Source organism: Suillus fuscotomentosus, assembly GCF_016647785.1.
Source record: "Suillus fuscotomentosus strain FC203 chromosome Unknown F5891scaffold_153, whole genome shotgun sequence".
NCBI lineage: Eukaryota > Fungi > Basidiomycota > Agaricomycetes > Boletales > Suillaceae > Suillus > Suillus fuscotomentosus.
The window spans coordinates 40,520-55,036 of NW_024539665.1; the positions used below are offsets into that span (position 1 = coordinate 40,520).

At 43.9% G+C, this 14,517-nt stretch overlaps 6 protein-coding genes across 6 annotated transcripts; 2 read left to right on the forward strand and 4 right to left on the reverse strand.

Moving 5' to 3' along the window:
- Positions 1-1,115: 1,115 nt before the first annotated feature.
- Positions 1,116-2,783, reverse strand: F5891DRAFT_987284 (uncharacterized protein; the record flags this gene model as incomplete). The annotated part of the gene is made up of 6 exons (XM_041377888.1): positions 1,116-1,337; positions 1,468-1,585; positions 1,738-1,838; positions 1,991-2,376; positions 2,410-2,440; positions 2,511-2,783. The coding sequence occupies 6 exons, from the start codon at positions 2,781-2,783 to the stop codon at positions 1,116-1,118; spliced, it is 1,131 nt and encodes a 376-aa protein (XP_041217558.1).
- A 216-nt stretch (positions 2,784-2,999) lies between these two features.
- Positions 3,000-6,184, reverse strand: F5891DRAFT_1131776 (uncharacterized protein; the record flags this gene model as incomplete). Its single annotated transcript, XM_041364701.1, has 11 exons — positions 3,000-3,509; positions 3,534-3,575; positions 3,600-3,674; positions 3,757-4,281; positions 4,347-4,443; positions 4,502-4,677; positions 4,734-4,869; positions 4,933-5,100; positions 5,245-5,426; positions 5,476-5,999; positions 6,061-6,184. The coding sequence occupies 11 exons, from the start codon at positions 6,182-6,184 to the stop codon at positions 3,000-3,002; spliced, it is 2,559 nt and encodes an 852-aa protein (XP_041217559.1).
- A 1,064-nt stretch (positions 6,185-7,248) lies between these two features.
- On the forward strand, positions 7,249-9,730 carry F5891DRAFT_1198471 (uncharacterized protein; the record flags this gene model as incomplete). Its single annotated transcript, XM_041368638.1, has 7 exons — positions 7,249-7,495; positions 7,549-8,429; positions 8,492-8,518; positions 8,567-8,947; positions 8,993-9,232; positions 9,281-9,415; positions 9,467-9,730. 7 exons carry the CDS (start codon positions 7,249-7,251, stop codon positions 9,728-9,730), a joined length of 2,175 nt encoding a protein of 724 aa, XP_041217560.1.
- An 883-nt stretch (positions 9,731-10,613) lies between these two features.
- On the reverse strand, positions 10,614-11,113 carry F5891DRAFT_892818 (uncharacterized protein; the record flags this gene model as incomplete). The annotated part of the gene is made up of 3 exons (XM_041373321.1): positions 10,614-10,709; positions 10,762-10,896; positions 10,949-11,113. Coding segments are annotated over 3 exons (396 nt in total), but the record flags the coding sequence as incomplete, so codon positions are not given.
- A 30-nt stretch (positions 11,114-11,143) lies between these two features.
- Positions 11,144-11,697, reverse strand: F5891DRAFT_916712 (uncharacterized protein; the record flags this gene model as incomplete). The annotated part of the gene is made up of 3 exons (XM_041373721.1): positions 11,144-11,353; positions 11,398-11,521; positions 11,567-11,697. Coding segments are annotated over 3 exons (465 nt in total), but the record flags the coding sequence as incomplete, so codon positions are not given.
- A 2,174-nt stretch (positions 11,698-13,871) lies between these two features.
- Positions 13,872-14,273, forward strand: F5891DRAFT_965237 (uncharacterized protein; the record flags this gene model as incomplete). Its single annotated transcript, XM_041376151.1, has 1 exon — positions 13,872-14,273. The coding sequence occupies one exon, from the start codon at positions 13,872-13,874 to the stop codon at positions 14,271-14,273; it is 402 nt and encodes a 133-aa protein (XP_041217563.1).
- Positions 14,274-14,517: the final 244 nt, after the last annotated feature.

A 14,517-nucleotide genomic window follows, 5' to 3' on the forward strand; every position in this document is an offset into this window, starting at 1 on the left:
CACAGGAGGGTTCTGGGAGGGTGGTGCTGGAGGCATGCAAGGTGGGTCAGGAGTGTGTGTTATTAATAGATGGGGGGAGGGTGGGTCTCAGAGACTACTTTCCCATAACATAGAAACCGGGTCTCTTAGACCACTATTGGTTCCGAGAAGTGTTGCCTGAGGTGCTGTAACGACTGTGACTAGTATCTATAACAGCGCCTAGAATATATACCAATATACCGAAACAATTTTTATGATATGATCACAGCCATGTTCCAGAATGCTGTATGGCTGTATTATCTTATATTTAGTTATAACATCAAATCACAATGATATTCTATGATAACCACATATTATTGAGCTATATGAATACATGTGATACAGCGGGATATAATCTAATGTACTAGTGGTAACTGCGTACTGATCGTCTGGACATGAGCACTGAGTTTGAAAAATGGTGATCAAGAGTATATGTGTGATGTCATTGAAGACTGCAGCAAAAAACGAAGTCTATGAGAGGATGCAAGCAGATGCGTATTAGTCCGTGAATAAAGCACACGAGCAGGTGGGTCAGCATGGCAGTATGAATGTGAATGCAAAGGAAGACGGGAAAATGATGCGGTAGCTACAACATCAGTAAATGTCAAAAAAACCTGGATCAACTTATACAACTTATATACCTGAACATCTGAAATCCGACTCTTTCCAGTGAATCAGATCAATAAGATACACAGTGATCCAGACATCCAGTCCCCTCAGTTGTCCCAGTCTCACTCAGTCACTAAGTAGTTCAGACATTTAGTGGTTCAGGTAATTCAGATTGATTCAGTTGATTCAGTTGATCAGTAGTTCAGACATTATTCTGTCCAGATGTCCCAGATTGTTCAGATACATTCAGTCATTCAGTAGTTCAACAATACAGGAGCATTTCAGTCACCCAGCACACCCAGTAGTTCATACATTCAGTTTTTCAGAGCTGTACATTGATGTATACTATTCAGTGTGATTCACCCTACTATTAAGCTTGTTTAATTGTGTGAAGCAAAGGCTATACATCATAAATGAAAAGCTAAACTACACCAACTCTAGATTCTTTAGCCATGGAATGGCTAAAGAATCTAGAGTTGGTGTAGTTTTCATGACTGGAAATGACGCTTTGACTGAAGCACGGAAATATCTAAACTGCGATCTTTGAACGCATCTTCCTGTCGTTGGATGGATGTCCCCTTCGACGGGTGATTGAAGGCATATACCACAGACATGTGAAGTAAGAGAGACAAGAATAGTAGTACATGGACTCGCCAGACACTGTCCGAGTCTACTACTACTAGTACAGTAGTACTACAACAGTTATAGTACTAGTAGTAGAACAATGTGCAACACAACAATGAAGAAAAAGCGAAGAAAAAATGATGTAACGGAGACGCGGCTGAAACTACAATTTGGCATTCTTTCATGATGGGCTGCAGTATGCCATGGTCGTCAAACCTTCCTGCTCCTCTTGGTTGATCCACCACCCGACATATTTTCCATCTCCAGTGCCTTGCGTTTGAGTAGACCCTCATGCCAAGAGGAATATTGATCGTATCCGGTCTGCTTCAACCCACTCTGTAAGTAAGGCATCAGCATCTCCCAATCAAAGAGCATCGCCGGAGGAACTCATGTGCAACAAGCCAGTAGTGAAGGGTCCGCGATGGCTGTGGAGGGTCTATTAAGATGAGGTAAGCAATCAGCAGCATGAGTTTTGAAAAAACGTACTCGTCACTGTTGGACTCATCACTGTTGGACCCGTCACTGCTAGACCCGTCACTGCTAGACTCGTCACTGCTAGACTCCTCCGCAGTGTCCTCGGCTGCCAGCTGATCAATGTGATCGAGGGTCGTATCCCGAATTCTCAACATGGTGTGTTGAAACAAACATTGAACATTTGCAAGGCCAGTGGAGTCAGCATTTGGAGTCAGCTCCTATTATTGATGTTAGATGATACTACTTGATGAGGGGGACCACTCACCGCATATTGGTAAAACTCATTATCGTGGTCATTCAGATTGAGTTGTCTGGTAGGGCGATGGAGCCACGTAGTGACTGTGACTGTAACTGCAGACACCCAGTTGTGGCGAAACATGGTGACTGGTCCAGGAAATGATTTGTTGGACTTGTGAATCCACTTGTGGAATGGCACTACTAACTCCACCTCATTCAATGTATCAAATGTCCTTGATGACTCCTTTGGCGGTGAGTGGCGTACATTTTCCTTGATATCGAACAATGTGAGGGCGACAATATTCGGGGCACCATTGACGTAATCTTGGAGTTTGTGTAGGACGTCTTGTCGTGTCTCAGAGTAGGACACCTCAGTTCCCCACAGCTGTAGCCATCTGCTTTCTTTGCCCAGGCCTGTGTGAAATTATCGTGTGAATGTTCTCATACCTGGGAATTGTGGACTCCATGTCTTTGCCCTCTGATTTCAGTGACGATTTTCTTGCGCCAAACTGTTTAAGAAGGTTAACAAAGGATACGACACTACACACAGTAAAAAATGCACCACCTTTATTGATTTCTTGAGCTGATGGCTCTCTTAGTGTTGAAATCTGAAGACGAGTTTCAAATTGCGTGCAGGTGTCTGTACTAGATTGAATGGCCAAGCAGTTTGCTGAGGGTGTTGAATGGTGTTTGACCAGTGGAGGGCCACTTGCTAGGGAGTATCGTTTTTGCTGTGGTGTGGAGGGCTGAGATTTCCATGGTTGACTGCAATCATAATAAGCACTTTGTGCTCTGAGTGGTAGAGTGAGGGAGGTTGGCATGATAAGCCTGATTGGCACCCTACTATGTGTTAGCTTGCTTATATATATACAAATGCGGCTTCAGAAGCTCCGAGCCGTGCTGTCAAAGGAGTTGCAGAGTTTGCCGTGTCCAGCATGCCAGCACTTGTGAGGAGACTATCATGGAGCATAGTACAGTCTGTACAAAATAGTATAAGGAAGACCAACATATAGTGTACAGTAGTCTCCTAGTAGTGGTTAATAAGCGATTTCATAAGTGTGATAATCTGAAATTTTATTAACGTAGTAAGCTGAAAAAGCAACCAAAGAATCAGTGTGTTTGAGATGATGGGGAATGTCTTGTGAACCATAAACACCTATCAGGTGTGCTGCACGCATGATACTGTCCAAGTGAATGATGGACACAAGCCACTCACCGCTGTCATCATCCAATTCAGGTTCTACCATCCACATGCCAGTGGATTTACATGGCTCATTGCCAATAGGAGCAAACCAACGAACCAACGCACATGGATACAGCTGACCACGATAAGTGATAGAAAAGAAGAGGATGACTTGAGCGACATATAGGCCTTGAAATCCAGGGAGAGAGGGGTCTTTTTCGGCAAATATGCAGTCGTGGCGAGCAGGACCATTGTACCAAGACCTGCAGCTGTGAATATGCTGGCGCTGCATTGCATTAACTCCACAGATGTCACTTGGAGCGCAGAATGTTGCAACAGCTGAGTTGAAGACATCTACTCTCCCCTCGATGATTAGAAGAACACTGACATCTACTATATCAGCTGCTTGAATGGAAGCATTTGGGTTGCACTGATCATATAGAAAGCAGCCCACTAGCTCAGGAAGATTCAGGAAATTGATAAATGCAGCAATTTCGGGAAGCCGATGAGGGTATTCCATTGCTGAGTACTCTCGTAAGTACTATATTGCTAGTAGAGAAATCATCGGTGCTCTTACCTCGAGTCTGGGCCAGTTCTACAGATGCTTGAACCCTAGTGAGTTCAGTATCTGGCTCAACATCCTCAAGATTGGAGTCATCTCTAAAATGAGCCTCCTCAGGATCAATGTCAGCAGGTTCCAATGAGGCTGGGTTTAGGAATCCGTGGGCAGCAAGGTGAGACTTGAATGCAGCAAGTTTATTGAGTCGCTGGTTGATCAAGAGCATCTGACCTAAAGGTAGGTGACGATTTGAGCGCCTCCAGGGTTTCTTGATGGCCTTGATGTGCTTCGACTCCATGATCGACGAGCACAAGCCATTTGGGGCACCATAAAGCTCTATAAGTGTTCGATAATGCATTAAGGCATGTTGGCGTGGAAGTGATATTCCGTCTGGCATAACACCGGAGTCAATGAAAATGTTGTGCTCTTTATGAAACTGAGCCAAAGCATCGTCCAGTGCATCTAGGTCAGCCTTGCTGAGGGTAGAACGACATGCAAGATAGCAAAAGTCCATGAAAGCAGAAATGGCTCGGACCATTTGATCTGGAACAAGGCCAGTAATCGCAGGAAGAAATACCTAGTATGACAAAATAATAGTATATTAGTTCAACTGTAGCTATCATAGTGAATCAACACCACTACCTTCATCAGGGCCTTTGAATCATTACCTGTCCATTGTTTGAAGTGTCGACCTTCAGGGAAGCATCTTAAACCAGGGAACAACGGAGCAGCAGAAACTCTGATATGATAGAAGCACGTGAGTACATCACATATAGTAGCTTGATTGAGATATGTACCTTCGATCTATCTCAGCCATTGTTGCTGCAGCCTTAGATGTTCTGAATGTCTTCGCCAAATATTTTTCGACCCAGGTAACAAGGTGGTCCTTGAAAGAACCTTTAATCACCTGGTGGAGCAGATCGGGTGACAACAACTCATGAATATTTGCCCGAGGAAATGAGGCTGTAAATGGCTAAAACATTCAATGAATTGGCAATGTCTCGTTGGAGGTGAGATAGTAGTACTTACCATAATATCATCGATGATCCCCCAGTTGTCCCATAACACTTTCCATGCATATGTACCCCTCAATAGTTCAGTGAATTCATGTGTTCGGAGGTGACCTGCATTCTTCTCATCCAAGTCTTTTCTTGAGGCAGTACACCTAATCAAAACTGCAAAATCAGCATCTGAAAAAAATAAACAGTATAGAAACATTGTTGCATACCTCAGACACCAGCCTTGAACAATACAAGAAAGTAAACATTGCTCAGGGTAATCAGCGATATATGGTCTGAGCCCATAAATTGCACGATGGTAATGTCCATCAGGACATAATGTCACCTCTGGTGTAGTCATTGCGGGCCAAAGTGATGAGAGAATTGCCTCCAGTGACCTGTGGAACAAGTGACAGCGGAAGTCACGAAATTCTTGATCATTTTAATGTTCTCGATCAGCTGAATGAGAAGGACAATGGTTATCAAAATTGTCTGTCCAATAGTACACGAACTACTAGTTACATTTAGGGATAGCCAAAAACCCTACCAAGCTAACAGCATTAACGTGAGCGTGTCGAATATTGTTATGTACATTTCCGTTTGAAATGTACAGCGGATAGTATTCACTGTTGCCAGTTGCAACTGACACAGTCGTCTTGTTGCTACCCAAGATGACAGGAATGAACATTGCGCCATGACATTCGGGGTCCTCTGACAGTTCATTCTAAAATGTCATTAGTATACATTATAAGATTGCTAGCTATTCAACATACACATTGGTTCCACGCCCAATTTCTGGACATGAAATCACCGAAGACCCTCTCATGGTTGTTACCATACACTTGGCGTGGAGCATGGTCAAAACCATCCTTGAAGTCAGGGTTTGACAACTGGTTGCACAGCAACATACATGGGTCCTGAAACCACACATCATATTCAGCAAGCTTCCATTGAGGTGCTGATGGGTCACCAGTGAGACTGTTTGCGTCGCCATGCTGAATGGTGAAGCTCTGCCAGGGTACATCGCTCTGATCTATCACATCAATGGTATCATAAAGGTCTTTTTTGTTAGCATATGGAGGGGGCTTCCCACTTCCGCCCTCACTCCCATTGACCTCGGCCCAGATGTGCATCAGCTCATCAAACTGAGTCCCCAGCATTTCGTTGTGTCGAAAGACGAAATCAGCGAGGGAGAAGTGACCTCGATTGGCAAATGGATGCCATGGTGATTTTGGCTTCTCATGAGGGAGAGGTTGTGATCCATTGAGGTCATTGCTGTCCATATCACAAGGAGTTCCTGTATGAAAAATGAATGGTCAGCCACTGGACCAGACAATAGTTCACTAATGATTACTTACCATCAATCACAGAGTGCCATACAAAGTATGCACCAAGCGGAGGTGCATTGTTGGAGTCGCTCCTGCTATTGACATCTGTGTCGGGTTGTTGACCAACATTGTTGTCGAAGTGATGATGCTCCATGGGCTGCGGTTGATATTGAGGGATGCAAGAAGGGGGTAGTACTAAATTGGTGTGCACAGTGTTTCTGTGGTTGGCGAGGCCTGCATGAGTCAAAAATCCCTTGCGACACTGAGCATTGATAGGGTTGGTGCAGAAAAACTTGCGTGGTCGGTAGGTAGGTCATTGAGGCATTATCTGCGCAAGATGGAGATTACCTATGCCCTATACACTGGCGAGGGCAATTAGTTTCATGTGTGTCTTAGACGAATATTAGTTACATACCAAATAGATGCATGCAATGTGTTCTTGTCACAAGAAGTGACTTCGCAAATGTTGTGCTTGAGGCTCGCGTTGATCTGAGGAGCACTGGGTTACTAATTAGCCAACTTTGCAATAAAATAGACAAAAACTGACAGGGAAAATTAGGACTTGATACAGGAAATTTCCACACTCACGTGTATATAGTAGGTCAGCAAACGAACTTGCTATTTTACTATTAAATTACTGCACATAGACACGTCAGCATGGTGGACACTCATAAAGCAAACAAGCATGCTCACCCAGGATTAGTTGACTGGTAGCCTCCCTGTCGATCGCGAGACGAGATCCTCAGGGAAAAGAGAAAGGCAGCTGACCTGAAAAAGAGTAAGGGTAAGACATCCAACAATGTTGTCGAGATGGAGGAGGCAATATGTGCCAAAGAAACTCAAGATAGAGCGGAGGCACGTCAACCGCATGGACCCAGTGTGCTGAAAACAACCAGACCGTTGAAGACAACAAAACCGATGACTCAGAATCATACAAGGGGTAAGTGCGCACCTTACTTTTGTTTACTGTTAATTGCAATCACACACCACAGACACAGCCGCAATGAATGAAGATGATGATGCAAGCCTCAAGGACACTGCAAATGGGAATTGTGCAATGAAGAGTCAAAAGGATAGTCGCGAGAAGAATGTGAGGCTCACCAAACGCACATTCAATGACTCGGAGAAAGGCAACGACTCGGAGTTTGATGACATTGAGTAAGCTATCTCTATTTGAAATTAATCAGTGCTTAAACATGAATTGCCCTTACTACCACGATGGACCTTATATGCGCACCAATCAACTACTTTAGATGTCATCCCTCCAAAAAGACTAAAGCCTCAGCAGTGTCAACCTTCCACTCTACCTCTCAACCAGCTACATCTGGTGTCATCCCTGGCTGGTCTTCCATTGTGGAAGCTAGCGTGCCAAATCACAACAAGAAACCTGCTTTTCCCTACGGAAAAATAGCTCAGCATTCGCAGCCAGCTCCAAACAGCCGGTCCGCAGATTCATGCACATCAGGTATGTGATTTAATGTGTCTTTCTGACACATCTAGTATATTTCACAAATTCAGGCAGGAACACCTCAGTAAATCCCTTCTCAGGACTCGATGATCATCCTGATCTCTCCGATGTTCCTCCAGATGTCGAAATCACCAAGGCACAGAAGCCAATTATTTCTGTAGGTCGCGTCAATTTGTTTCAAACTGTCACCTTATCTCAGATGGAGCAGAAATCGTCATCTCAAAGAGCTCCAACATGTGGTGTTTCGCCTCAAGGCAGTGTAGGGGAGGCACAGAGGCAAACAAGTACTGATTACATACCAGAATGGCCTGCCACCTTGTCAAGCGTGTCGAAGGAGCAAGAAGATCAAGTATGGCCTGATCCGTCTCCAAGTGGTGCAGATAGGACATCGTCACAGAGCTTATCACAGAGCAAGACACAAGGAACCACACGACAGACAGTGCCACTGTCACTTTTTTGCTTCGCTGTACCACTTGATTCTTCTTCTGATGATGCCCCATCGTCCACTCAGTTCAAGAACAGAGTCAACAGTGACTCTAAGTTCAGGTCCGATGTTGACATGGACGCCCCAACATCTGCCCAGCCTAGCAAGAGATCCAAAGTCAACCCAGAACCCAGCTCCGATCACGATATGGATCGCAACATTGAGGGTCCCAATGATATTAACGATAAGCCCAGCGATGTTGATGATAATGCTAGCGATCAGAGTGATACTCTTGTGAAGGAGAATAGGGATGTCAGAATGGATGACGGGGAAGACTGTGACTTGAGGCGCAAGGACAGGAACAGCCGCAAAACTATAGAGCATAAAATACAACTTAAACCCAATTCTTCCAGGCAACGTAGTGTCCAGTCCCTCAAGCACTATGCCTTCAAGACACGTATTCAAATTTTACAAGAGAAGCTCTCCACAAATAGCGCCCAGTCGAAGGTAATTAGTATATTCATTTACATGCGCAAATACAAACTAACATTTTTACACTAAACTTACAGGGTATGATGGCCCTCACCATTGCTAAGGTAAGTGATGTCCCCTTCATGCTTAATCATCTAAGTTCAAATTCACAGACATCATCCACAACTAACACCAAGTCAAAGCAGAAGTCTTCAATGCAACGTGGACTAGCAACCTGCGAGGCTGATGACGATGCCACAGACCGTGATAATGACATGGACTTTGATGGAAGTGGCAGCACCACTCATGTACAAGGAAAGGTGCACCGCTGTAAACACCAACCAAGCCAAAAATTTCGGAATGAGGATCTTCCACCTGGGACAATTCGTCATTTTAGGACGGTTTTTATGCCGATGTGGTTCAAGCTCATTGCACGATTTGAAGAGCCTTGGGATATAGCAGATCGAGTTCCAGATGCGCAACAACTTTGGGACTGTTGTTTTACAGGTCACTCGCACACCCTCCAGAAGAAGAATGATCCGGTGTTCTTCCTAGTAAGCAGCTTGTTTTCCATGTTCTCACTACTCATGTTCCTGCAGGTCAAGCAACGCCCGTACGACTGGCGCAGCATGTTCGCAACATGTGGCGAAAAGGCTGTGGCGGCCTTCATCTCACGGCAGGTCACAGGCTTCAATACACCCGTTGAAATTGAAGCATACGTTGAATGGGCCGTCCCCCAAACTCAGGCCTTTCATGATTATGAAGGCAGAGGAAATGCTCCACCTCCGATCTTCCCATTCATGTGGGCCAATGTTGATGAGAGCGACGCTGAGAATCCAGTAAGTGGCTAGCTATCAACTGAGCAAATTCATTAACTGGTGTTTTAGATAGGGAAGGGGCCGTTTCAGCATGAGACAATCCTCGATACATTTGCCTTCTATCTCGAAAGTATAGCTGCAATCCCTGACGGCCTCTGGAAGACCTCATCCCCAAAAGCTGCACTTGCCCTCGCAACTGTCGCAGTATGTTTGTTTTATGTCTTCCTCAACAGTTGTCTCACATGTATTCACAAGGTTGAGAGAGCATGGAAGCAATGGGCTACAGGTGAATTAGTCCAGGACTCATTCAATGATAAATTTTTGTCGGCGATGTGGAATCTTCCAACACAAGAGATCCTTGAATCCATCGACAAACTCAAACCTCACACATGGACGAAAATACTCGAAGGAGCTGCGCACTTCATTGGAGCCCATAAGCCGAAGTCCATACGCATTCAACAATGTTACACAGGTGGAGCAGGATTATCAGGAAGGGCCTTATGTTACGAGTCCAAGTAGTAGGTTAGAAATTTGTATGGTCAGGTCTAGTACTACAGCTATGAATGGACTGTTTTGTTTGGCATTCTGGTGCTTGGGCAGACTGATAAACTGTTGTTTGAGAATTGACTGCCACTGTGGAATGCTTAAATTGTTGGAATACTCAGCTACTAGACCACTAGATTGCTTGATCACTAGGCTCCTATGGAACTGTGGACTTGAAATACTCAGCTACTAGACCACTAGATTACTTGATCACTAGGCTACTATAGAACTATGGACTTGAAATACTCAGCTATTGGGCTACTGTTCTATTGGAATAATGGTCTACTGGTTATGCTGGATTACCTGATAGCCTGCTCAACTGAATACCTGCTACATCAATCATCCTAGTATACTGAAGAACTGATGAGTCTGGAATGTCAAAACAACTGGATGGCTGATAACCTGAGTGGTTGAACTCACTGGAACATCTGATATACTGGATGACTTTAATGACTGAAAGTCTAATGAGTCTGAATGACTGGATGACTGAATTCAGAAATGGATGCTACAGATTCCAGAAGAAATTTGGATGTCTGAAGTTACTAATATGCTGAATTCAGGCTCCTCAGGTGGATAAGTGAGGTCCAGGATTTTTTGGCATCTTCTGATGAACGTGAGGTGAGCGAAGGTCATAAGTAGGATCCGGAAGCCCGTGCGGCACGTGTGGCAAGTTGCCGTTCTATGGTGATCGTGTTGTCGTCCTCTGAACACTCAACATTTGCAGAGTGAGTAAGTCTGGCACCGTTTTCATTGCCAAACAATATCCTGGATCTGTGTTAGATAAGAGAATAGTGTAGAAAATTACTTACTCATTATAATGTCCTAGCAGGGAGTCGACCCAGTCCCCATCTATCCTCCCCTGAATTAAGTTAACTATTCTGGTATAAAAGTCAGTGTAATAAAATAAGGCGTCCCAATCTTTCCATTTATTGAGCGAACTGATCGTGAAGCAAGCCTGTACAGTACAGACTAAGTAAGTGAAGTCCACATATAAAAAAAACACTTACCTGAACTGCAGCATATGCAATATGCTCGGCTTCCACTCCTGCCATCCCATGGAGTTTCGCATTGCAAGCGCGAGTGCCGTTGGACACCCCAGCCTTTAGTGCAGATGATGGGGATGTAAAGATGTGTTTAGTAACCTGTATATATTAGAGTCATCCAATATAATTGAATAAATAAAAAAGTACCCACTCCAAAAGATATGCGAAAAAGCCCTTCAAGTATATCTTTGGAGTCAAAGTCTTTGCCCACAATGTTGCCTGGATAGAGATAAGCGGGCCACAAGGCAGCGGTTACCTTCAATGACCCACTATCAAATTTGCTCTTCATCCTGTAGTCCCTACCATTAATACAACTGACTGAAAAAAATAGAACATACCCATGCAGATCCTTGATGTAGTCGGTCAGATATTTAGCCGGACAAAGCATTTTGCCCAGCTGGACATGGTTGAATCCCATTTGGGCATGACTCTTGCTGTTGTCATTGATTGGAGGGTGGACAACGTCTTTGTTGGGGTTTGGGGCTGCGTATGAACCCATGCATGACTTGAGGCGACTTGCATCCTCAGAGCGCGTGTGATTTATCATGTTTTGCATCTGTAAATAGTTAGCTCTGATTAGTATAATGGAAAGTTATGCACCTCGCCGATGAGTTGCATGAGCTCCTCGCGTTTTTTCCTCTGGCCAATCAGAGTCCCAAGATAAGGGGCGTGTTCTGTGACATATTCAAATGTCCACTTGTACCGTGCACAAGTGTTTTCATCACTAAAAACAATATTAGTGCGCATATATGTGGTCATATGTACTTACCAGTCAGCCAGAATCTTCTTCCGGGCAGCCCTAATTTGCTCTTCTTTCATTTCATCTCCATCCTCAGCTGCTTCTTCCTGGTCTAAAAGTAGACATACCTGGATCACCTGCTTGAGATTGCAGAACATATCCAGGCCACGTGGGATCCAGCATGCAACTTGGATGCACTGCTCCCGCGGCGTAAGGACCTTATTGCACAATCTTCTAGAATCTCGTCAATCTGAAATGTAGATGAATAAAAAATCTCTCACCTTTTTGGCTTCTCATTCTTCTTATTGATCATCACAGGGCTTCTACTATGTCTATATGCTGCAGGTGAGTTCTGATCCGAACAATGGCAGTATCATCAGGCAATTGACCTGAGAATAACATAGCATTATAAAGCTTTGTCTAGCATAAAATTGATATAATATCCATCATAATTGCACTCAGCTTTACAAAGCTTTAAATAGTTAGACTATGCTGGGGAAACCCACCAAAGACACAATTATGATACATATTGCAAATATCTGCCATCCTTGACAAAGTTTTATAATGCCAGACAACTTCAAATAAAATTGACAAGAAATTATTAAAAAGTTTCAATCTTGATACTCATTTTATCATTTTATAAATCAAATCAAATTTTGATTGGTATTAGTGTATATACATGTAATACTAATACAGGAGAGTAGAGAGAGATGATACAACAACAAAAGAGGGAGATATCAGTTACCTGACTCAAGAAAAAAGAGTGATACCACAAGGAAAGGCCAAGGAGGACCAGGGAGGACCAGGGAGGGACCAAGGATGGACCAGGGAGGGGGAGGGCCAAGGGGGAACCAGAGAGGAGCCAGGGAGGACCAGGGAGGAGGATGAACCACCATAGAAGGCCAGAGGTACCACCATGAGAGGATAAAAAGGGAGGGAACTTTGGATGTTAGCTTGAAGAGCCAGAAGTGAGTGTGGTGAAACAAGAGAAGACAAGTGTTGAAGTTGGTGAAAACTTTCAAACTCAGACTTACATAAGCATTTGTCATGTAACATGGCTAGTGTAATATCTTGCAAGTGTTGATAGTGGGGATTAATTGATAGAGAATTGTTGATACAATTGTAAGACTTGACATATCTGCATCACAATGTTGATTTTCTGTCAATGAATTGTAAGACTTGATATTTCAAACATCAGAATGTTGGTTTTCTTGCAATCAATTGTAAGACTTGATATATCTACATCAGATTGGCAGTTTTCTTGCAACCCTTGTTCATTCAATAGCTATTTGTTGTGCTTGTATCAAGCTTTATTTTTGTATATAATCTTATATAATTCAGTGGATTTTTGATATCATTTTACCAATTATATCCAGTTATATCAAGTTTGGGTTGATTTCCTGATGATCACTCACCTGGCCTTTTTGGACTTACGTCCGCCCTTGTCAGATGATTTGGACGTGTCCGATGCGTCCCTTCCATGTTTGCATGGTATTGTGGGTGGTGGTGTGCTGAGGCACATATGTACTTACATCAGAGTCTTCAGAGCTTGTAGATGGTGAGCTAGACCCCAAAGATGCAGATGAAGATGCTGAAGAAATAGAGTCAGAGCGGTTGAGGCGAGCCATGGTGTTGGAGAGTTGAGAAAGATTCAAATAAGATGGCAATCACGCATATGATCAACATGTTATTGATATTTGTTTGTATCTATTAATAACATGTCAGACCAATATGATACTGGCAGACGCAATACAGGCGCATCTACAATATTTTATTGCGGTATACTGGCAAATGAGTGCATGTACGATCAGACACAACATGCGATCAAATTGAGCAAAAAAATTAATGTACATACAATTGAGCAATTTGAAATATGCATAGCACAATTTGAAAAAAAGAAGACCTACACCGAGGTGCAGCATTTTGTTCACACAGGCAGCTGTCAACACATACTAGCCAATGCACACTTAGTATCTCTCTTGCTGACCAAATTTTCGATCGGAAGCGGAAGTCAGAGAAGAAGAGAAAGAGAAAGGACAAGAGGGCTCATCGTGGCAAGTCCCTCAATCACTTACCTGACGATGTTGTTATTCCAGAGCAACCAGAGGTGCGAGACACCATGTCTATTGATCAGGAATACTTTGACGATGATGTATGTATTTTATTTGCTTCATCGGTGTTCAACTAACTATAAGTAAACATTTCCTAGATTGTAATGGGTCGCGCACCATCTCCCTCACCCCCACCTGTTGTCTCCCAGTGCTCTGGGCGGAGAATCTGCATGCCCACTCGCTTTGCAGACTTCCTGCCAGGGTCCTCAACTCACCTTGCACATATGCCACCCTCTAACCGCCAGCAACGCAGACATCATAATGATGTCATTGCAGATCAACCTCTCCCCCAGCCTTGTACACCATCACCACAGCAGTCAGAGCATGATGACCTGCCCCTTTTTATTTTCTTTGAAACTGAACCTAACGAAGCAGGCCTCTACCGAATTTACCCTACCCGCCCCAGTGTACACCCCACTGAAAATACCCTCAAAAATGTTACTGTTGCTCTGACACTTGCTGGAGGTGACCAGATTCCCAGCTCAAGTCGGATCACTGAGGGCTTATCATCTAAGGAGATTGGTCAAGACGATCTCTACACAGCTTTCTCAAACCCCACTTCTGGCCTACTCATGGCCTATCATTACTCTGGGACCGGCCAACAGTCCGTCGCAGAGCTACAATGACTTACCACTTTTATTGGTGATCCGCTATTCAATCATAGTGATGCTATTTCATTTTCCCATAAGCGGGAATCAAAGAACATTGATTCATATTTGCAGGATAAGTCCAATCCGTTCCGCAAGGAATTTGGCTGGCGCCGATCTGCTGTCAAGATCAGGCTGCCTAAAGAGGGTAAAAAGTGGAAGACTGAGACTGAGGCCCCAGAGCTCGAAATCCCTGGGGTCTACCATTGATCGATCACTGACA